Source organism: Neopelma chrysocephalum, unplaced genomic scaffold (assembly GCF_003984885.1).
Source record: "Neopelma chrysocephalum unplaced genomic scaffold, ASM398488v2 Primary Assembly neopelma1_257, whole genome shotgun sequence".
Lineage (NCBI taxonomy): Eukaryota > Metazoa > Chordata > Aves > Passeriformes > Pipridae > Neopelma > Neopelma chrysocephalum.
In genome coordinates, this window is record NW_020897919.1 from 101,343 (window position 1) to 123,531 (window position 22,189).

General features: G+C 49.5%; 1 protein-coding gene across 4 annotated transcripts in view; it reads right to left on the reverse strand.

Moving 5' to 3' along the window:
• Positions 1–22,189, reverse strand: part of SLC24A3 (solute carrier family 24 member 3) — an 80,208-nt gene that overhangs the window by 31,779 nt on the left and 26,240 nt on the right. For all 4 annotated transcript variants that reach the window (XM_027704120.1, XM_027704119.1, XM_027704118.1 and 1 more), the window contains exons 2-5: positions 10,338–10,414; positions 3,397–3,471; positions 1,469–1,553; positions 18–121 (exon numbers count right to left, since the gene is read on the reverse strand). In XM_027704120.1, the coding sequence (XP_027559921.1) occupies positions 18–121; positions 1,469–1,553; positions 3,397–3,462 (255 nt within the window). In that variant the 5' untranslated portion in view covers positions 3,463–3,471; positions 10,338–10,414. The remainder of the gene's footprint in view (positions 1–17; positions 122–1,468; positions 1,554–3,396; positions 3,472–10,337; positions 10,415–22,189) is intronic.

The following is a 22,189-nucleotide window of genomic DNA, read 5'->3' on the forward strand; positions in this document are numbered from 1 at the left end:
TCATTAAATGCTCTTACCTGTCCTGCAAAAAGCCCACACACGCCAATAATACAGAGAATGTTAAATACAGCCGAGCCCACAATGGTTCCAACGCCTACGTCCCCTTTTGTGATAAAAACACCTGAAAAACAAGTTCAAGAGAAGCTGTGTAAATTGGAAAGAGCAGAATTTTTTCAAAAAAAAAATTGCAGATCTCACAACCCCAGTAATGAATCTAAAGGCAGGCACTGGTTCTGCCCCTTTTTCTTATATTTAATAGGGCAACCCGCAGAGACTTGCTTTCTGAGGGGACCTGGACAGATTGTCTGATGGAAACCCGGTACCTTAGTCATGTCTAAGGTACCAGCCTCCTGGTCTCGTGATCCACCACCATGGCAATACTCATCATAAAACACTGTAAGCTCTGTGGGAGCAGCTGGTTGGACACGAATTTGCAGGAAACTGCCTCCCATAAAACATTCCTTCACCAGTACTCCCCATATCCCCATCCCAACAGGCTTCAGCAGGGATGAAGCTTCAGTAGAAGCTGGAGCTGATTCAGAGTCATCTGGCCATTAGCTACTTGCAAGCTGAATGATGCCTCTCAGGATGAGTTATGGGGGCTCTTTTCAGAGCTCTTCTGTCAAACTCTTCTGTTAAAGCTGGCCAATGAGGCTAAAGGTGAGGGAGATGAACTGACAGACACATGCATCATGGTGCTGCACAAAATCCTTTCCTTAGGAAGCCAGCCTAAAAATAACACTCCATCTCCGGCTAGCTGTCAGTCTGCTTAAATTCATCACTTGCTTTTAAGGTTCTGACAGTATTTATCTGGCCAGTGCAGTTTAGGTACGTTTTCCAACTTTATCCTTTTCTCAGAAACACAGAAGCACTCACCTGTCAAGTGCCATGCACCTGGATTACACCACAGCAGGATAATGATCTGACTATTAGGGTTTTTCTAAGTTGCCCGAAGGAATCTGGTTTTATTTTCACCCTGCTACTGCACTCCCCTTAACTGAAATACAGTCCCAACTTTGTCCAATTGAAGTTCCCAAATGTTACAGCTTTGCCTGTGTAAGGAGATCTCTCTGCAGAGCACACAGCTTTGCATGAATTGACTTGTGCTCTGCATCAGCTGTGACTGAAACAGGAGCGTCTCCTGGAGAAAGTATCTAAGCTGAAAGTGAAGTCTCCTTGGCAATGGAGAGCCCTCCATACCCTCCCAGCCACCGCCAACAGAGATGTGGATGAGTAAAAACTGCACAGAACAGCACCTTTTTACAACACTGACTGCAGCCCCCTCTCAGCTCAGGGCTGTGGGAGGACTTCAGCCAGCGAGGACTCCCCACAGTCAGTCCCAGTGTGCCCATGAGGGCAGGGTCCGGGGCTGTAACAAACGTTACAGGCACGCAGCAATCCCATTTAAACTCTGGAAAGCAGCCAGGGCACCGCCGAGGTTGGGGAAGCAGCAGCAGGTTGTAGTTACCTATGACAGATGTAAAGAGCTCGGGAGCGGAGCTTCCTGCTGCCATGAACGTCGCCCCAGCCACGTCCTCGCTGAGGTGCAGGCGCTGCAGAGAAACAGAGGCACTGGTTACTACACTCAGCAGCTGAAGGAACCCCACTGCAAACGTCAAACTGTCTAAATGTAAAACTTGTGTGAAGTTTCATGTTAACAAAGGTTAAGTACAGGGGAGAAGTCATCACAAGCATTTGGCTACTTAAGTCAACATCTCCTGGCAGAGAGGGCAGGTTGTGCCTGAGCCACCCTTTGCACTCAGACAGCGGGGCAGCTGCACCACTCATGGCTCTGCCTGCCCCACCATGCCAGCAACACACACCTTATCCACTTTGGCCCATAAAGGGCAGGGCTGCAGCTCAGCCTTGGCTCACCCCCAGCCACCTTCCCTGCCATCACCTAAGCCTTGGACGTTTACCTCACCTCACCCTCTTTCTCTTGGATCACCATCACTTACCTCCTACGCCTGTCCCCCAGCAGTACCCAGGGACTGCCTAAAACAGGGACTTTAAAACAGAAGACCACAGCATCGCTGCAGTGCTGGAAAAGCTTGTGGAACCAGATTAAACACAGCTTTATGGAAAATTATTTCAAACAGGATCAAACCCACTGTGGAACCAGAGTTCATGAGACCAGAAGCAGATTCCCCAAAGGGCAGGTTCTTCTGCAGGCTGCTCTATGGAACTATGGAGACAGCCACCCTACAAGAGCTGCTGTAACACACGGTGTCTTTTGAAAGCAAAGACAATCAGCCTTTGCAACGTGACCCGTGCCTTTTCCTATGCTTTCCTGAGTGCTCACACCAAGGACAAACCATGGAAAGCTGGATGTTTTGAAGACAAGCCATTCTGGACTAATGAAATCAAAAGTGGTTGGACCAGGAAACAGGACTGCACATTTCTTTTGCTATCATCTAATTACAGAAGGGTTTAATTATGCATAATCTACATAAAAGGACTTGAATGCCCCCAAAGGTCACCTATGGGGTGAGAAAAAAACTTTTGGGAGAGAATCAAACAGGAGCAATAGGAACAGTAAAAGTCTGATCCATTTATATGACCCATTTTGATAACTTCTAGTGGCACAGCACCTCTCACCTGGGCAGTAACTTTAAACACAAGTAGTCCAGGTCTGATGTTCAATTGTAAAGCCTTCTCTTCCACACACACAATTAAATAGAACTTGTTATTATCATCTTATTGGTGGTGCTGGGTAACAGAATGGTTCGGAACCACTAAAGCACACAAGGAATTGTTATGTACCGTTGAGAAAGTAGCAAATAACCAAAAAGCAAAGATCTGGGCAAATGAAAACTGCCTTCTAGGGCCCAGGTGCAAAAAAGGCTCGCACAGCAGGGTGCTGAACTACAAATATCAGGTTAGCTTAGAGATGACTTCCATCAGAGCTGTCAGCACAAATGACTTCTCCTGCCATCTCCCACACCTCTCCCAGGGCCAGGCACAGCCCCTGCCCTGACGAGGGGCACTCATTGCCAGGAACAGGGGCGGGCTCTCCTCCAGATGACACAGACATCTCACTGCCAAGCCCAAACCATATTTCTACATGCAAGGATTCCATTGCCTGGAACTGACACAGAGAGGGCTCGCAGTCGCTGTGGGCACACGGTCTGTGTTCTCTCTGTGGTGTCTGACCTGATTTAGGCTGAAATGTACTCCTTGTCTTCTAAAATTTCAGCATGCCAACCTTAGCAAAAGGGGGACAGAGTCCCTTGCAATTGCTGGGAGCATTCACAAGCTTCTTTACAGCTGACCCGGCTGTCCCAGCTGCTTTACAACTTACACCCACACAACACAGGGTGTGAGACTCGGGTCTTCGAGCACCAGGTACAAGATCTGCAACTTCCACCAGCCCAAGGAACATCTTGCCGTACTTACCTCGCAGATCTTCTCCAGCGAAGGGACAAAGAAATCATCGCAGACGATGGCCAGCGCATAGAACATGTACACGGCCTGCAGGAGAGGAGAGCAAAGGCTGAGGCTGGGCACTGCCAGGCAGGACTGAACAGCAGCATCCCAGCTCTGATTTGGTACATACTTTTCAGAAAAATGAAACGCTCTTGCGAGAATTTATGGAGCTGTCTGGGATTTAACTGAAAGATTGTATTTATCCAAAAGTTCTTACAAGCTATCAAAAGCTGCCAGCATTTTATCATCCCTGTAAAGACTGCTTTTTTTAAAATTTTCTGGACACTGCTAAGCCACACTGAAATATTTCTGCCTTCCTTTTTTTCCCCATTGCACGGCGCAAGGCTTTTTTTATCACTGTGTTCTGTGAAAATCTGAACCTTGGAGGAGTAATTTTTGAAATCTGGCGTTCTGAAAAAGGGGAAAGGAGCTTGTTTTCTGTGATTGAAGTGCTCTGCCATGTCACCTGGGTCCCAGTGGTAAATCTTGCTAAACTTCATACAGGAACAAACAAAACCCAAGGGAGAACACAAGACTCAAAAGGACCCCGAGCCAGTCAGCTCTTCAGTTTCATGCCAGAAGCCTTTAATCCATGTTTCTGTACTGTGAGCAGAACGTGCTGGGGCCTGATCTCTGCCCCCAGAGGCAGATGGCACAGTGTGGCTCCCATCCATGCAGCAAAGCCCTGTCCTCCCCCATGGGGGTGACCTGCTCCATGCTGCCCAGGTCCTCCAGCTCTGCTCGTTGTTGAAGTCCTGCAGAAGCTCAGATGATGGGAGGAGACCAGAGTACTTTTTTCTAGAGGGAAAGCAGCAATAAAAACGCCCACCGCGTTTTTTTTCTTGTTTTAGCTTTCAAGGAACAGGTGTAAATCTCCCAACCCACCACACACCCAGATTCTAACTTGCCAGAATTACAATTTGGCTGCAAAAAGCCAGTAATTACTGTAAATCTCAGCCATGAAAACTTTTCAAGCTCAAAAATAATTCAAGTGTATTTTTTTCAGGATTAGAGATGGGAACTTCATCAGAACAAATTACTTTGACACCATCTTGAAGAACGGGCACTAGACTGTCACTTAGGACAGCTTCTGTGCTTCTCTGTCACTCCTCATCAATGTGAATAAATGTAACTTGGGCTTTTTGAAACTCCTGCACTGCAAAACACTCCCGAGGACTACGAACGTAAGCAAAATTCCAGGTCTCCAACCCTGCTGGATGCAGCAGGGACCCTGATCTTGCAGAGGGAGCACCAGCTGCTGACACAGTGCCAGCTGCATGAACAGAGATGAGAATGAGGAGCGAGACACCCACCAGTTGTTCAGCTTAGGAAATCCCTTCTATGAGTTCCTGAGTGCACATTAAACGATGCCAGGGGCCGGCTGTGTTGCTTTCAGTGCATGCAAGACGGGCGAAGCATCTCTGTGCCCCGGTACCCCCGGGCAGGGACAGAAGTGGCATCTCGTGGCATTCTGCTTACTAGAGGGCACAGCCACAACCCTAAAGGGCGACAAGGGAATTCTTCCCCACCCATGCTTTCGCATTTGCAGGATCAGGTACGAGAGAAAAGGCAAAAAGGAGAGTGAGATGAGTAAGGAGCAGAAAAACAAATGCGAAGAAACTGCCCCTCCGCTCTTGGTAACCCTCCTGGAGGAGCAGGGAATGGCAGCTGCTGCAGGGGTTGGGAGCGTGGAGCCAAACCCACTGCCCTCCTCCAGAGCATCCTGGGGGACTTCAGCAACGTCAGCCCCAGACTGAGAGCACCAACAAGGCTGAGCCCCACCAGGCTGAGCCCACACTGACTTGTACCTTGGAGCATTTACTGCAACGACCTCACTGCTGCCACACACCTGGGTTTGGCTGTGAGACCTCCCTGATTTTACTGAAGTGGTTTGAGTGCAACACAGTGTAAAGTCTCAGAGTCTAAGGAGCATCTGGCTAAACCCCAGTCTTGCTCACAGACTAACCCACTGGCAGCTGCCCCCCACCAGTGAACACAAGGACAGTAACTGTTACTTCCTTGGAGTTCTTTGGGGTTTTTTTTGGTGGGGCTTTTCTTGTTTGTTTGCTTTTAAAACAAACAACACAAAGCAATGTTTAGAGTTCGGGCCAGAGGGAACACAACCAAAACATTTAATTTCATGTCAAGTCGGGCTCCCAGTGAGGGAGCCCAGAGACCAGTGCAGGCTATTTCACGTGAAAAGGAGGAAGGCAGCCAGCACCAGGGCAGGCCAGTCTGCACTGTGTTACCCACGTGGGAAAAGCCAACAGGATGGCTGTGATGCTGGGCAGCTTCCATCTGAGTTAACCTGAGATTCCAGCAGGGAATCTTGTGGCTTTTTCCCTCAGCACCCCCCCCCCCCCCCCCAGTCCTCAGAGGCTCTGAGGGAGCAGCAGGATTGGCGCAGGAGTGGAAAGGAGCAGGGCAGTGTGGGCTGGAGGCTGTTCCACCTAAAACAGCCAGAGGAACAAAAGGCAGTGGTCGGGGACAGGGGGGTGCTGTGGGCAGAGCTGGAGCGTGGCCTGTGCAATGGCAGCAGAGGACAATGTGATGGGCACAACGCACTAAACAAGGCTCAGCCCCAGCATCATTCACTTGTGTTCGGCTCCAAGTGACGATATGGAAGTCTTTAGCCAGGCAACGTACTTAAAAGACACTCTTCCTCCCCAGAAGGACAGTAGAAAATCAGGAAAATGCAATGGCCCCGTGTAAAAGGATTACAGATGCCCAGTTAAGTATTACGTTAGGATTGATTTTAAAATTATGATTCTAACAAAAAAGCATCAGAGAATAATTGCAATCTCTGCATCAAAGGATCTTAAGTATCTCACTCGAAATACCTGTTCCATCACACAGGATGAAACAGTCATTTGTCCAGCAGTGCTTCACCTTCCCACAACAGTCTTCATACTCCAACTAAAACTTGCTTTACTGAACTAAAATAAGCAGCTTTTCACAAGAGAGCATAATGCTGTAGGAGCCAGCAAAACCCACAGCTCTGCCTTCTTCCCCGAGCACTGGGACAGGCCGAGGTGACCTTCCCTGCTGCTGCCCCACAGACCCCCTGCCCCGGGGGGCAGCCAGGGGCCACCTCTGAAACCAAGCACAGGGCTTTCCTCAACTCCGGCTGCATTACAAACCTGCCTAAAACTCCATTGCTGGAGAGAAATTCAAAAGGCCCACTGGAACCAGGATCCCCCCGAGCCCAGGTTCCCTTGGGGCAGCAGGGAGCTGTGGCACAGCATGGCCATGGCACAGACAGCCAGGCACCGGGATGTCACAGCTCTGGCACAGCATGGCCATGGCACAGACAGCCAGGCACCGGGATGTCCCAGCTCTGGTTGTCCAAGGGAGCTGGGGCTGGGCTGTGACTCGCTGCAGAAATAGATAAAGACAGGATGCATCCAGGGCGACCTACATTCTCTGGTGAGCAGGGAGGCAGGTGCCTGCTGGAGCACCCCGTTCCCATGGCTAACACCGAGCAAACCAGGAGCAAACCAGGAGCAAACCAGGAGCAAACCAGGAGCACAGGCACTGCTCCTCCACCCCTCCACCAGCGTGGAGGGCACGGCTCTGCCCAGGGCCAGGCTTGACCCCAACCACGCACAGGCCCCCTCACACTGGCAATGCAACATTCCCTGGCACCACATTCCAGGTTTGCCAGAGAGAGCTGGGAAAAGGAGGAGCAGCACCGTACTGTCAGAAAGAGCAGGATAACACACAGACCCAAACCCTCCGTTCTTGGCTGTCAGCAAAAACCTTAGGAATGTCTCAGCGAAGCCATTTCCCCTCCCCATCTCCAGGAGGTAACGGGTGCCACGAGCATGGCAGGGCTGAAGGTCCACGTGGGCACCAGTGCACACCAGCTGGAACTAACTGAAAACCAGGAAAACGCTGAGAGAACAACTAGACAGCCTTCCAGAACCTAAAGGGGCTGCAGGAGAGCTGGAGAGGGACTTTGACAAGGGTCTGGAATTACAGGACAAGGGGGAATGGCTTCCCACTGAGAGAGAGCAGGGTTAGATTGGGTATGAGAAAGAAATCCTTCCCTGTGAGGTGGGGAGGCCCTGGCACAGGTTCCCCAGAGAAGCTGTGGCTGCCCCAGCCCTGGAAGTGTCCAAGGTCAGGTTGGACAGGGCTTGGAGCAACCTGGGCTGGTGGAAGGTGTCCCTGCCCATGGCAGGGGAGCTGGAACTGGATAACATTTAAGGTTTCTTTCAATCCAAACCAATCTATGATTCTACAAACTCCAACGTTAAGCCCTCAAGTGCTGGGGAGCTCCCAGGTTACAGACTGTATGTTTGGTCCTTTAGCAGGGAACAGCACCAGACTCTCAAAATCCAGATCCTGGGCCCTCCAAACTGAACAGCCCAAAGCAGTGACTGAGCAGGGAGTTACTGTCCGTGGCAGCATGCCCTCTTCTCAGAGGGGACATGGAAATAATGAGTAGCAGTGAAGCAATCAGTTAACGAGCTCCGAAGAAGTATCCAGGAGAAATTAAACACCATGGCTCCAAACCTGTAATATGGCCTCACTGGCCCACTTTTTCTTTAAACCAAAGTATTTTCAGCTCAGCCCTAAAACTATTGCTGAACTGCCTGGTTTTTTCCTAGATTTTTTTCAAGTGTTTAGGGCTTTACTTTCATCTTTGTGAAGCGCTACATCATGTTTAGTAATTCACGCAGCCCCACCCTGAGATCTGCTGGGTCTTTGTGTTTTCACTTTATTAAACAGCAGAGACCCAAGGCCCCAGTGATAGCTTTTGTCCCGTTCCTCTGGCTGCCGTTAAACAGCTTTGCCTTCATGTCTTTCAGAAACAAACATGAAAGTGTGGGCAAAGGGGCAGAGAAGAAAGGACAAGTTTTTACTGAAATGAATAGAAACTGTTTAAGGGGAGGTCAATAAACATGAGAAGCATGATGATGACCTCTAATCATCACTGCATTGTTCTCCCTACCACTACAGAGCCCCTTTTACAGGCTGATTTCCTCAAACCCACTGAGAAACCTCAGTGGAGACAATGAAACTCTGTGTCTGTATCCTTCTTTTCTCCAAAAAGGGCATTTCTGCACATGCTCTGATTTCATCACATGTTTGGTAACTGTACTGCTGGGAGGTAAAAAACAGATTTAGAGGTTCATCACCCCAATACAGAGACAACCCCTTTCAACACAGACTCAAGGCAGGTTGCTAAATGCTGACAGTTGTCTGTTTTCCACAGGTATCTTTTTTTTTTCTTTGACAAGAGGTTGTCCCCAACTACCACAGTGCTACAGGCTGAATCCAGCTGGGTCCTGCACCTCAGGGACACATAAGGCAGAGTATGGTCAATAAATGTTCCTAAATCAACAGAACTGCTGTGGAGAATGATGGCACTGGTGCAGTGAGGCAGCTGCCCTGCTGCCTGCCAGAGGGGGAGACCTCTGAGGGGACAGCAGATGCTTACATCTACTTCTCATTAAAAACAGAGTTTTCTTTTTATTCTGAAGTAGACGGTTCATCAAAAATCTCAGTCCTCCAGACTCCATTTTGATACATGTTAGAGGCATGTTCAGCTTCTCCAGAACTGAATTCATACATGAATTTTTGGGAGTATTCTTCTGGGTGCTAAAAAAATCCAGCTCAGGTCCAGTGCTCACTTTCCAAAACATCTCAAAGCTCAGTGTTCCCATGGAAACTTGGGATCCTTGAGCTCGCCAGGCACAGTCAATAGCAACGTTATTCAAGAAATTTTTGCAGCCATTTAGCCAAAATAAAATCCTAACACAGTGGGCTCACATTACAACACACAAAACAATCTAATTCATACTTTAAAAGAAGTCATGAATCACTGCACACAGCTAATGGTGACTGCTCATTTCAGCTAAGAATTATTAAAAGCTTTTAAACATTCACTAGAAGTGGGTATTTTCTTGGCTGCTTAAGAATGCCTCTAACCCCCGAGATGTACCAACTTTGGCAGTTCTTCCTGAACACAAACAACATGAAAAAAAGAATAGAATTGTCTTCATCTACCTAAGAGTCAAGGAAGGGACCTGGAGGGACAGTGCTCCCCTCTGTCAGAGCTGACCACAAGTCCCCTAACACCTGCTGAGTGTCCAACAGACCAGGGTTATTTAAATAACTTTATCCTGAGTATCTTTAATTTTGGCCTTACCCACACATACCAATTACACTGACTTCTCTGGGGCAGAGATCACAAAACTGCAAGCCCAAAATCGCACAGATTTGTGGTATTAGTAAGGTCTTTAAAATAGCAAGTATTCAAGCCTTCTTGGCCCATTTCTGAACTTTGAGGCAAACCCCTTGCCCACCCAACGTCCTCCAGAATTCCCACCCTACAGCTGATAAACGAGGAGCTGCAATACTTTCTTTAACATATTCAGGAAGAAAAGCTCACTTTGGAAACTTGGGTACTAGGGGGAATCCCAGAGAAACAAACTCTTTTGTTTCTTTTTATTTTGGAGACATTAATGTAGTTGATCATCTTTTAAACAGAAAGCTGTCTCCTAATGCCTTTCTCCTCCAGCTGTCATAAGGGATGCCACGAGGCTTTCTGGGGGGCAAGACTTCACTTATTTTTGAAGGCAATGCCACAAGTGTCTTCTTTGGTTTTCATCTTATGGATGCCAAACTCTTCCATTTTCAGAGACAACTTTCTCTTTCCTATGGACCGACAGTGTCTACAGAGGAAATGAAAGCAGGAAACAAATCCAAACTCTTCTTCCATTATTAAGAGAACTCCTTTTTACCAGAAGATCCCAAGAGCACAAACTGTCACATCCCTGACTGCATAGTCCACACAGGAGAGCAAAATGCACCAAAGGGAAAATAACTTCCATCAGAACATTGGAGCACAGCGAGCCCTGCCCACACCAACGGGAGAAGAAAGGCAAAGTCACAACACTTACACAAAGGACGTGCAGGACCACAGCTCCGTGTCTCCTGTCCTCGTTCGTGAAGATGTCATTGGGGAACTCGTGGAGAGCTGCAAAAAGCGGGGGGGGGGGGGAAGAAAGCTCAGATGTTTAATCAGCTCCTCAAAACCACCGCACGTGCTGTGAGGTAACAGGCCAGTGCAAAGACGATGCTCTGGCACCTGAGTGGTCCCCAGAAATTCCAGATTTGAATCACCCAACAACTGAAATAAGGGCTCTCTGCTGATGGTCAGTTCTGCACATTCAGCCTTCAGCTGGAAAAAAAAAATATCAAACTGTGTTTTTCCTGGCTTTCACATCGTTAATAAAGCTCCAGCAATTGGAATTTAATTAGCAATGCCACAGATGATTAAATGGAAAAACAACCCAGCTCTCTCTCCCAGTTTTGCTGCCTCTGAAGCAATAACTGAGCAGAAGGGAGCTACATCTTAATTTTGTTACCCATGCAAGCAACAGCTCTACCCAGGCAATGTACCTGAGGAGGAAAACGCCCTTTTTTACATACAGTAATTTCCCCAAAGGCTTAGGTTAATACTGTTAATTGTATTCCTATGGATTGGTAAATGTTATAATGAGTCCTAACAAACTAGCAGCAGCTACTGGAGCAGGACAGCTGGCACTTTTAAAATATATATAATGAAGGAACATCAGCAACAACTTTCTCTTTTATGAGAATTTTATCACCAGTCAGGATTCACCTGCCAGGAGCTGGAGCTTCTTCCTTCTGAGGCAGAACCAGCACTGCCAGGCTGCCCTCACCCTCCCAGCCCAGCACGTGTGCTGTGCCAGGGCTGACAGAGGCTGCCAAAACCACCTCTTAGGAACCAGTCGGGCAGGTACCAGCACAAGGACAGGTGTCAGAAAAACCCCAGCAAGCAACACAAAACACTGTGGAAGCTGGAAGACAATGAGGTTAAATCAGGTGGAAAAGGATTCATTCTCTCCTCAGCAAAACTTCACTGTGTGAAAACCAAACGCTGACATCACAGCTTTAAGGAAAAAGCTCCAGACCACGAGCAAGGCAAACAGAGGGAGGTCTGCCTGCAGCAACACTCAAAATGGTTTGCTAACACACACACTCTCATGTGGGTGCTTCCCCCTCCCTCCTGCAGCTGCCTCTGAGACTTTACATTCAACACAGACAGATGATAAAAACCCAATCCCTTTATCAAGAGTCTCGAGGAGGCTCAAGGAGCCCGAAGTGCACCCAAGGTAAAGGCGTACGGGGGAAAAACAGGACAAAAATAGCACAAGCTGCCGCCAGTGGCGGCCACTGGGAATCCTGGCCCTCCTCTCTGGGCACAGCAGGAGTGACTGGTCCTCCCTCAGGTTCGGGTTCCCACCTCCCACTGTGGGGAAATGCACCTCTTTGTGGGAGAAAATCCACGCGTCCATCACCACGTTCCCTGTGACATCGCCTGAACACAAACACTTTCGGTGGGTTACACATGAAAGCATGCAATTATAAAGTAATATATGCAAATCTGAAATCTGCTGCATTTTTATTAGCTGCATCAGGTGCAGATGAGCACAGATAAGAGGAGAGCTTTGCAAAACACAGGAGCTCCTTTCTAAGAAGAAATAAAGGGTGTTGCTGGAACACCACTCCAACAACAGCTGCCCTATTTAGCCGGTCATAAAAGCTCAGACAGTTTGTTATTTTGCTCTTAAAAGAGTCCTCAGCCTTTGTACAGAAAATAGAGGCAGAGTTTGCCAAGCTTATTTTGATTGCACATAAAAAAAAAACCCCAACCACGCTGCCAACGGACCTAAACTGAAAGAATTAAAGGTTTCTGGCTCACAGTCTGCTCTGGCCCTGCAGACGTGGCAGGTATCGGCCTGAAAGCTGCAGAAGGGCAGGATGTTCACACAGCTCAGCACCTCCACACACACCTGCTGTGCAGGCATTGGGGCACGATCCCACCACATTCCCATCACATTCCCACCACAGGCCGGGCGTTCCAGCCCTCAGCACACACGACTCGGGCTCAGCTTTCACTCAGCCAGGGGCACGTTCCCAGAAACCCCAGCCCAGGAGTCTGCAGCTCAACACAACGCCCTTTCCAGGGGGCAGTCCCACCTCGTGCTGGCAACTTGTAGAACCGTGAATAAGTATTAGGATTACTAGCATTTGGAAGTAATTGGAACTAGATGACTATTAGGAAGGCGTGCATTAGCTTTGGAAAGGAGGCCAAATAATACAGGGGCAGGTGAGCATTCGGAGTGAGGAGCTGACACAGGACTTGAGGTGTTCAGGCAGGAGGCAGGACAGGGAGCCCACAGCTCCCAGGGCAAGGCACAGGGCACCCACCACAGCCACAGCACAGCACAGGGAGCCCACAGCTCCCAGGGCAAGGCACAGGGCACCCACCACAGCCACAGCACAACTCCAGGCACCAACAGCAGTGGGGCCCTGCTGCTGCTCCCTCCCAGGGGAGCCATCACGAGGGGATCGCCAGATCCAGAGGGAAAGTCTGTATCCACACTCACCGAGGAAAAGTTATTTTAGTCACAACACAATGAGCTGGAATGAATTGTTGTCCTTTCATTCTCAATCAGACTGGAGCCCTGTTCAGCACTGGCTGCTACTCCCTTCTCTCTCCTATTTAAAAGTTTCCACCTCTACAAAAGGATTCTTTATTAAAAAAACCCGACACTGTACTGGATCAATAGTTCTCAAAGCTGCAACATCCACTTATTTTTAAAGAACTCTTTATATTGCTAGCCAGTGTACCTACTGTGGGGACAAGAAAACCCTGGGGTTTGTGCCACTGCTTTCACAGATGAAGGATGTTCAGCCTGGCCAATGAATTACCAGCAAAGAAAACTCATAAATTTACAACCTTGGTTCATTTTCTCATGCTGTTCCCCATAATTCTCCCATGGCAGAGGTAAGTCACATCAGTGCCAGGCTCCTCTATCCCAGGGCATCCAAACACCCAGTCAGTGCCAGGTTCTGCAATCCCAAGACATTCAGCTACCCAGTAGGGAGGGGCCCAGCCTGTGCACCTATGAGGGACAGATGTTAGCGGAGCAGACCTTGTGATGTGAACTGAGACAACGTTTTTTGCATCCATGCTAGCAGCTTTTTCACACAGGGGAATAAAAAACTTTAAAACAATTAGTTACCTTTTTCCCCCCATCCTCAGAATCATTATTTTAAACTCAAGCTCGGGATTATTGCCTGGTTCAGGATAAGCAACAACATCACATTCAGCACCCTCCTGCACAGTGTCCCACCCAACTCCCTGAGCTCCAGCAGCATCCCTGCACAGTCCCAGCTCTGACAGCCCCAACTGTACAGGTGAGCAGCCCCTGTTAAATCACGTGATACCAGAGAGGCAAGGGACCCTGAACATCTTTAGCTCTCTTTAAAACCAATAAGATCAGTCAAATTCCCTCTGAGGGGAGGGCGAGTACCTTTTATACACACATAAATGTTTCACTGTCTGCCAAGTGAAAACGGTGTTTGCATTGCAGTGGCATGATCTAAAATGCAAAGAGTGCCAAAGCGTGCTGATACATCAATAATAAAACATTTTGCTAATGTTTTGCTCGTGTCTCCACTTAACTGCTGCAAACAAGTGGCTGAAGCAGCACAGGGGTGCAGCACCCCGCTGTAAATCCTGCAGCACCCCCAGAGGCACCGTCCCACCCCTCAGGGTGGCAGTGCCAGGCTCTGCCTCTGCCCCCCGTGAGCAGCCACAGAGACACTCCCGTGGGCTTGGCAGCTCTGGGGGGCAGCCTGGCAGGTTAAATCAAGTTGGGGTTGTCTTCTCACACCACACCAACCGGGGTTTTCCCCCCCTCACCAACCTTTAGCTTTCCTTACCCGTGGGCCAGTAAGAGCCCAGCCCAAGGCACAGCTCCGTGACAGGCAGCAGTTATCCCACAGCCCCTCTGCCAAGAGCAGCAGGAGGCAGAGTGGTGGGAGCATCCCTGCTGAGGCTACTGAGCCTCGTACCTGTTCACAGGTGCCTCTTGGTGGGATGAGCCAGACAGAGCAGGCATGGTGTGAATAAAAAGGGAGAGGTCTGCATTTCTATTGGGTAAGTTGTGCACGGGCCGGGGGAAAGAAAGGAGGGAGAAGACACAGGAATGGGAATACGAGATGTGCCACGGGGAATTCAGAGCTGGCAGCTCATTTGCATGGGAAGTGAGAACAAACATCACTCCTTCCTACTCTGGAGGAAGCACTCCAGAGAAATCACTGCCTGGAAACACTGGAGAGAAGCTGCCCCCTCCACCCACCCCCGGAACAGCCGGCACTGCAGCTCCCGGGAAGCCCCACTTCTGCCTTGCAGCATCAGTTCTGGGAAGGGAAGCTCTGGCCAGGCTCGTGGGTTTAGACTGGAGGGGGTGTTTTTTCTGGGTGTAAACATGCACATGCACACGGCATGCATGGCTCTGTGAGCATCCCCAGCAGCTGAGTTGTTTGTCATTCCATGCACATCTGTCCCATCTTTAGCATTTCAGATGCCCAGAGTTGTACAGAAATCGAGAAGTGCATTTCCTCCCAAAGGAGGCACGTGAAGGGCCCAACCCTGCCCTCCCCGTGCCCTGTTGTCCCCCCTTTCTCCATCCTCTCCTGGCTGTGTGTTGTGTGGCACCACGCTCCCAGGTTCCACTCCTGCTCCACCACGGGGATGTTCTGCTGTGCCAGGAGCACACACACACCAGAGGAGGTTTCCCTGAAACCCGCGCTTTCCTCAGCTGCAGGAAGTAAAGCCTCAAAGGAACAAACCCCCACACGTAAGCAGTGAAGTCAAAAAGCTCCTGCCTTGGCTCCAGTGCAAAGAATCACTTGCAAGGTCAGAGGTGCATCGAGATCCTAGGACAGCAAGTAACTATATCTCAACACAAATGGGGAAGGAATCAGAAATAACAAACAATATGCAACAGCATATAGTTCAGAGAGAGTTTAAGTCAAATAACAGCAGCAAGTGACCTTGAAAGAGAAGGTTATACTTTCCTTTGTTCAGTACAAAACTAATTTCTGTTACAGAGAGAATCTGGCAACTGTTTCCCAGGACCTCTGAGCTTTTGTATTCCTGTGCTTCCCTTGACCATGCTGTAGTTAAATTTCTTAACTATATATATGCATGCTTAAACTGACAGAGAGCAGGGTTAGATGGGATATTAAAAAGAAATTCTTCCCTGTGAGGGTGGGGAGGCCCTGGCACAGGTTGCCCAGAGAAGCTGTGGCTGCCCCTGGATCCCTGGAAGTGTCCAAGGCCAGGGTGGATGGGATTTGGAGCAACCTGGGCTGGTGGGAGGTGTCCCTGCCCATGGCAGGGGGTCAGAATGAGGTGGTCTGTGAGGTCTCTTCTAACCCAAAGCTTTCTGGGATTCTGCAGCGTTTTTTGTTCTGCTTTGTGCCCCCAGGTTCCCCCCTCAGAAGCAGCAATTCCTGCCTGCAGAAGGCAAGGCATGGAGGTATTAACAGAATTGCCAGTGTTATAACTCTTACAGACCCAAGGACCGCTGGTTTTGGATCAAGATATTTCCCTTGACAAATGCAGTACTTCTGCAAAGTGATCCATTATCAGCCACACTCTGTGGTCAGAAATAGCTGGCATGAGGAAGGTTCTTAGCAAAACCACAGCAAGAAAAGAACAAATCCATGGCTGGCTCCTGTCCTCACATGAACTGCCAGAAATTCCTAATAACTTACTGAAGCTATTCTGAAGTTCCCCAGACTTCTTTTGATTTGGAACTGAATCCAGTCCCCCTTTCATTAGCTTTATTTTGGGGAACAGATATTTAAATGGTGTTCATATCCATAGGCAGGGTAACAAAAAAAAGGCAATTTGTTACAAGAAGCACTTTTACAAAGCCACCTGGTAAGGAAGAGATGCTGCTATCACCTCTCTTCTTCTCCTGGGGAGAAAAGGGAGGGATGACTTAATCTCTCAGCATCCCAAGTACTGGATGCAGGGATGTCATTAGTTTAAAGAAGGGGAGCAAATTCCCCTTGGATGCTTCAGCCTTAGCCCCATTATAGGGGTGGCTGGGCACCTGCACTGCAGGAAAACAAACAAACAAAAAACCTTCAAAGAAGGTTGCCCAAAACACATCAAAGCTGTGGCTTAAACATGTGGTCCAGGCACAGAGGCAGCTTCAACACGGGGCAGCCAAAGCCAGCCCTGCCCGGGGAGCAGCACGAGGATGGAGAGTGCCCACACCTGCAGCATGGCACAGGGACTGTGAGGTCCTACAGCCACAGAACCGTTTGGAAAAGACTCAAAGGTCACCGAGTCCAGCCCTGCCCTCCTGCAAGGGAGGCCCAGCAAAGCCTGGCCCAGGTGAGCCCCTCTCTGGGCTGCCCCAGCCCTGCAGCCTCTGGAGAGCCGAGTCCAGCCTGGAGGCTGCCATGGGCTCTGCCTCTCACATGCTCTCAGGGCAGGGATTTACTGCCTGCAAATGAGTTTCAACATTTAAACTGTCCGGGCTCATCTGCGGAGCAACTCTAATACGCTCTAAGCTCCCTCGAACGTCTAAATGCTTAAAGCTATTACAATCTCTTTGTTATTTTACATTAGGCATCCCATTACCTATTTTCTTACTTTGATGTAATCAGTGTTTACCATTATTTGGAGATTAATTCTGGATAATGAGGCCACATGGCCTGTCTCTTCTATGCTGAAGAGTTGGTCGGCGAGGCAGGGCAGCCCCACCGTGACAGAGCCCCCATCCCATCCCCCTGGGGAGCACCCTGAGCACAGGGCAGGACCCCAAAGCCTGTCAGCATTTTCCATTTAAGCTTACACTCCCAACACACAGAGGATCTGGTCCCTTCCCCTCTCAGAAGCAAACAGAACAGAAGCAAAGCTATCCTTTCCCATTTCCATTCCCACACTGTCACCCACGAGGTGCTTAAAGTGCTCAGGTGCTTATATCTCACATAAATATATTTAGCAAATCAGAGAGAGCTCCATACTTCAGACATCCACCATTTTGCTCTTTGCACATAAAACTAGCAGGAAAAATTTCCATTCCATGATTGCAAGGTTAAAATGCTGTACATAAGTAATGCATCTATAAGAGGGAAATCACAGCAATCCTTTACTTTGATAGATCAATGAAGGTACATTGAAAGGGAATTCCTGGGGAGGTAAATAGCACAATTCCCTCAAATGCAAAGGATGATTGCTGCAATAAGTCTTGTAACCCATGCCCAGTACTGGTGACTCTGCTGATATAAACCACTGCTGAAATTAGCCAACAAAAACCTGCCTAAAGAAGACCAGACCCCCACAAAGATTCACCACCACCCAAACGAGTGCTCTCGTCATCCAGTCATCCATGTCACGGCTCACCCCAGAGAGAACCCTCATTTACACAGCACGTGTGAAAGTTTATTAACTTTGCCTGCAGTCACAAGCACGCTGGGCAGGATTTTCAGGGGCCAAAGCAGCACAGCTCTCAGGATGATTGCCAACCTTTCCCAAGGCATCCCAACGTCGCTCTGAGCTCGGCTTGAGATCAGCCCCAAGCCCAGCTCCTCTGGGAGACAGCTGCAGTCAGCTGCAGCACAGGCACTTATTTGTGCCCTTCGAACATCTTCACGTCTCCTCAAGCCCCTTTTTCAGTTTATCAGGATTTCTGAATGCCTGTCTGCTCCTCCAGGTGTATCCAGGACCCTCAGTGCTTCACATCACCTGCACACCTGACACGTCCCCACTGTCACCTGCTTACACACTGGGCATTATTTAATCCAATTCTTCAGCTACCACACTGCAAACTTCATCATGGTCAGGCTCAACTGGGAGGCTTCTGAGCCTAAGAATTACCCTGCCACCAGCAATTCCCTTACTCCAGACGGAGATTTCACCATTTTTCTCAGTGTTACATGCATTAATCACGTGCTTGCCAACAACCATCTCAGAGAACACTGATACACACGCTGCCCCAAGAAGCTTGATAAATCACTGCCTTGCCATCAGGGTCCAGATCCTTGGAAAGCCCGTGCACAAGCTTTGCTCTGAGCTCCCAGGAGCCCAGGCAGGACAGACGGCCAAGGCCTGTCCTCCAGCACATGGCAGAGCTGGGTCCTGCCCTCTCCTCTGGGGTCCCACTGACGGATTTCACTTTTGCTTTTATGTTTTCCTCTCAGCTGGTTTCTACACAAAACAGAAGACACTTAAGAGATTTCTGTGGTTTTACCTCTGGCTAGCTGCATTCATTCCCTGATGAACTATACATACCAAGCTGGAGGGGCACCACAGCCCCTGGGATGCCGAGTGCTGGCAGGAGAGGGGACAGTGCCGTGGTGGGGCAGGTGCCCTGCTCACACCTGCTCACTCTGTGCGTGCACATCACTGCCCATCCAGCACCAAAACACACTCACCACGTGAGCTCCACACCTGTGCCTCTGAGGGGGCCTTACAGAGGCCACACAAGCACATGTGGACAGACATGTGCTCACCTCTGTACACACATGTACATACACACACACACACCAGGCTGCACACATTTATCTGTCTGAAACAGGAGAGCCTTGTAACAACAGAGAGTCAGGTTTATACTCCAACTGTGGGGAAAAGTGAACACGCACCACATGCAGATGAAGCAAAGTACATGGCAGGTCCCTCTGCAGTTACACATCTTGCTCTGTGGTGACAGGCAGGCTTAGAGCCCAATCTCCGGCATAAAAAATCATATCAGTCAATGTCAACACACTGTTCATACATCAGAAAGACAACACTGGCTTTAAATAGGTACCAGCGGTCGCAGAAGACAAGGCGCTTCCAGAACTCCATCTCCGAAGAGCCTTTTATCTCTCCCAGAAACTGAAAGCCCCTAAATATAGGACTACTGTTAAAAATTCATGAGCTTCAGCAGCTATTTATCAAAGTCATGGAAATAGGATATTTCCATGATGGTGAATGGCTTGACATTCATTACTAATAAGCAAATGTGCCCTTTATTACCATTTTAGAGGAGAACATCGCTGCCGATACCCAAGGAACGCTGCATTAGCACCAGGCGTTGGCATTAGCTGTGCTACAATACACACATCATTTCTGCCATCTGGATGCCTCACGCTTATTTAGCTCCCAAACGAGGATGCTGATGCCAGCTCTGTGGAGCCTGACGGCACGAGGCTGCCGGGAGGGAGGTAAGGTGGTGCCGTGGTGCCCCAGACCACACTGACACTGACCCCTTCCTCCAGTCCACTGGATGCTCTGGCCAGAGCAAAGCCACGTGGCAGAAGGGCAGGGCCCACTGCAGCCAGGCAGTGGTCAGCAGGCAGTGGAGGCATCGTGGGCTGTGGCCCCACGGCAGGTGACAACACTGACTGGGACACTGCCTTCAGCAGTGGCAGCTCCTGTCACCCCCCACTCACAGCCTCCCACCAGTAGACCTCGGAGGTTCAGTCAGAATACAGCCTTACTTCCACGTAGAGGAGGTGACAGAACTGTTTCTCTCTGTGATGCTGTAAGTTTTTTACCTCTTTTTACCTCATTCTGTGCTGACACGGAAAAAGCACGCATTGCTGTCTGCTGGGATGGCAGAAAGGAGAAGCAGAGAGGAAGGAGGAGCCCTTTCACCTCCCTCACACAACATGAGAAAGCTGGACACGAAAAGGGTTTGATTTCGGTGGGTCCCTGAGAATTGGTTCTTCCCAAAAGGGTTCTTGAGGTAACTTGACCAACAGCTGTCATCCTGCAAGCGTGGGTGGGCTTTCTCTTGCCCTGCCTGCACAGAGAACACACGATTTAAACAGGGAGGCTTTTCCTGTGGTCTCCACCCCTTGTTCTCCTCCATTCTTTGTCCCTTTCTTTTTCCAGCCTGAACAAACCCAAACCACAAGGTTTTTACATGGTTTCCTGACCTTCACCTCACTCTAGGGGTGCACTGGGGGCTGCCCCCAGCCTGCCTGTCCCCCTGAGCCAGGGGATGCTCAGACTGCCCAACACATCCCAGCCATCCACACAGCCCCTGCTGTTGTGCCTCCCACCAGGAACACCCATCCCCTGGCTGCCCTGGTCGGATCCAATCCATGGATCTCGCTCTGCTCTTTGACCAGGCACCATCCCTGTTGTTTCTCACACTGCAGCTGTGCCTGGGATGCTGCAGTTCAATCCAAACTCATTTAGTGAGGTGGCCAGTCACCAAACATGGGTCCTTTCAAGAGGGTGGGGGTTTTCTTCCTCAGTGCCTTTTCCTGGCTGAACGTTGGTTGGAGCACCAGAAATCCCAGGACATGGATGGGTGCAGTCTCCACACTATGAGAGGGACAACAGCAGGCACACAATTCGCTTCCTCCTGCCTTAGAGAACATCAGAGGAAGCTACAAGGGCAGCTGTAATTACATGTAAATCCCCACGCAGGCAGAACTCTATTTTACATGTGGCTGGAGAATGGACCATCTGTTTTATGAAGGTACTACCAGGCTCTTTTTTCATTTTCTCTTTTATCCCAATTATATTCTTTTCCTCCCCCTCATCCCTAAGTGGAAGCACTGCTGCAGTACTATCAAGAGTCTTAAAATAAGATTATCTTTTTAAATGAGAGAGTCTTTAAAGTGGGATTATACCTTACAACGGCGAACTAGTCTTTCAATCAATTCCAGAGGATATGTTACAGCTTCATTACTCTGGAAGAGGCTGCGTTTGTGGGGCAACAAACGAGAAGCATTTACACGATGGCACACGAGTTCAGAAAAAGTGCCTCCTCTGGCCTGTTCCTTCCTGAGCACGCCAGAACAGTGCCCTGGTGCCCCTCCAGAGCTTTTGTCCACCACCAGTTTTTCCATGATACTAGTGATAAGTGGCCCATCAACAACCGTCCCCAGCATTTTCCCAAGAGGGAGGCAGAAGTTGTATGGAAAAACAAGAAAGCAGCATTCCTGTACACAAGAAAAGTCTTTTTGTGTGAAGGACTGATCCCTGAAGAAACAAGATGTGATACACACATTTTGTACGGCCCCTGCCTGCTCTTGGCAGGGCTGGAGCTGGGGAAGGGACACGTTCAACAAGGATCTCCCATGGCACAATGCTTCCCACTGAGAAATTCCAGAGACTCCGGAAGAAGCCCACGTGCAGAGCAGGGCCTCGAGCTCACATCCTTCACTGGCAGCTGTGGATGCTCTCCTGGGATGAAGGACCCACCTGCAACCTCACTGGGTTCAGAACAGGCATCAACCCCCTTCAGCTGCTGCTCCCAAATATTTGCTATGCACAAACTGAAAATTCCATGGCCACTGCCTGTGCCCTGACTTACATGAAATCCATCCATCCCACCTCCACACACAATTAGGAGGGGCAATTCCCATTAAAACCAGGGCAATACCTTGTTGCCTGCTGTACAGGCACCTGTGCAGGACAGCGCTGATTCCCAGGATCCACTCTGAAAACCCGCAACGCTGCTCTTCCTCAGCTGGCACTGGGAAAAGTGCAGGCGCTCAAAATTCAGGCATTTCTTGTTGTAAATTCACTGGATCCCACCAGTGCAATCCCACTTCCTCACAGCCCATACACAGCCTGCAATAAGAAGTGACCCAGAGCACCTGAAAGCATTAATACAGGGAAGATCCACTCACACAGCACACGGCTTTCAGGTTTAATGGTTGTAAAGAGACAAAACTCGTTTAAAGCAAAGCCAAGGAGGCTGCTGGGCATCTCCCTGCACTTCACCAGGCTAGAGACAAAGCACTGCACCCTGAGGATGCCGAGCCACAGGCCTGGCAGTGGGCTGGCTGCCCAAAGGCACAGGGGGGGCAGGAATGGCCGTGACAGCCCAGCAAGGGACACGGAGGTGGGGATGTGAGTGGGTACACAGAGTAACACACCTGAGCAGCTGTGGTGGGCAGGTACACA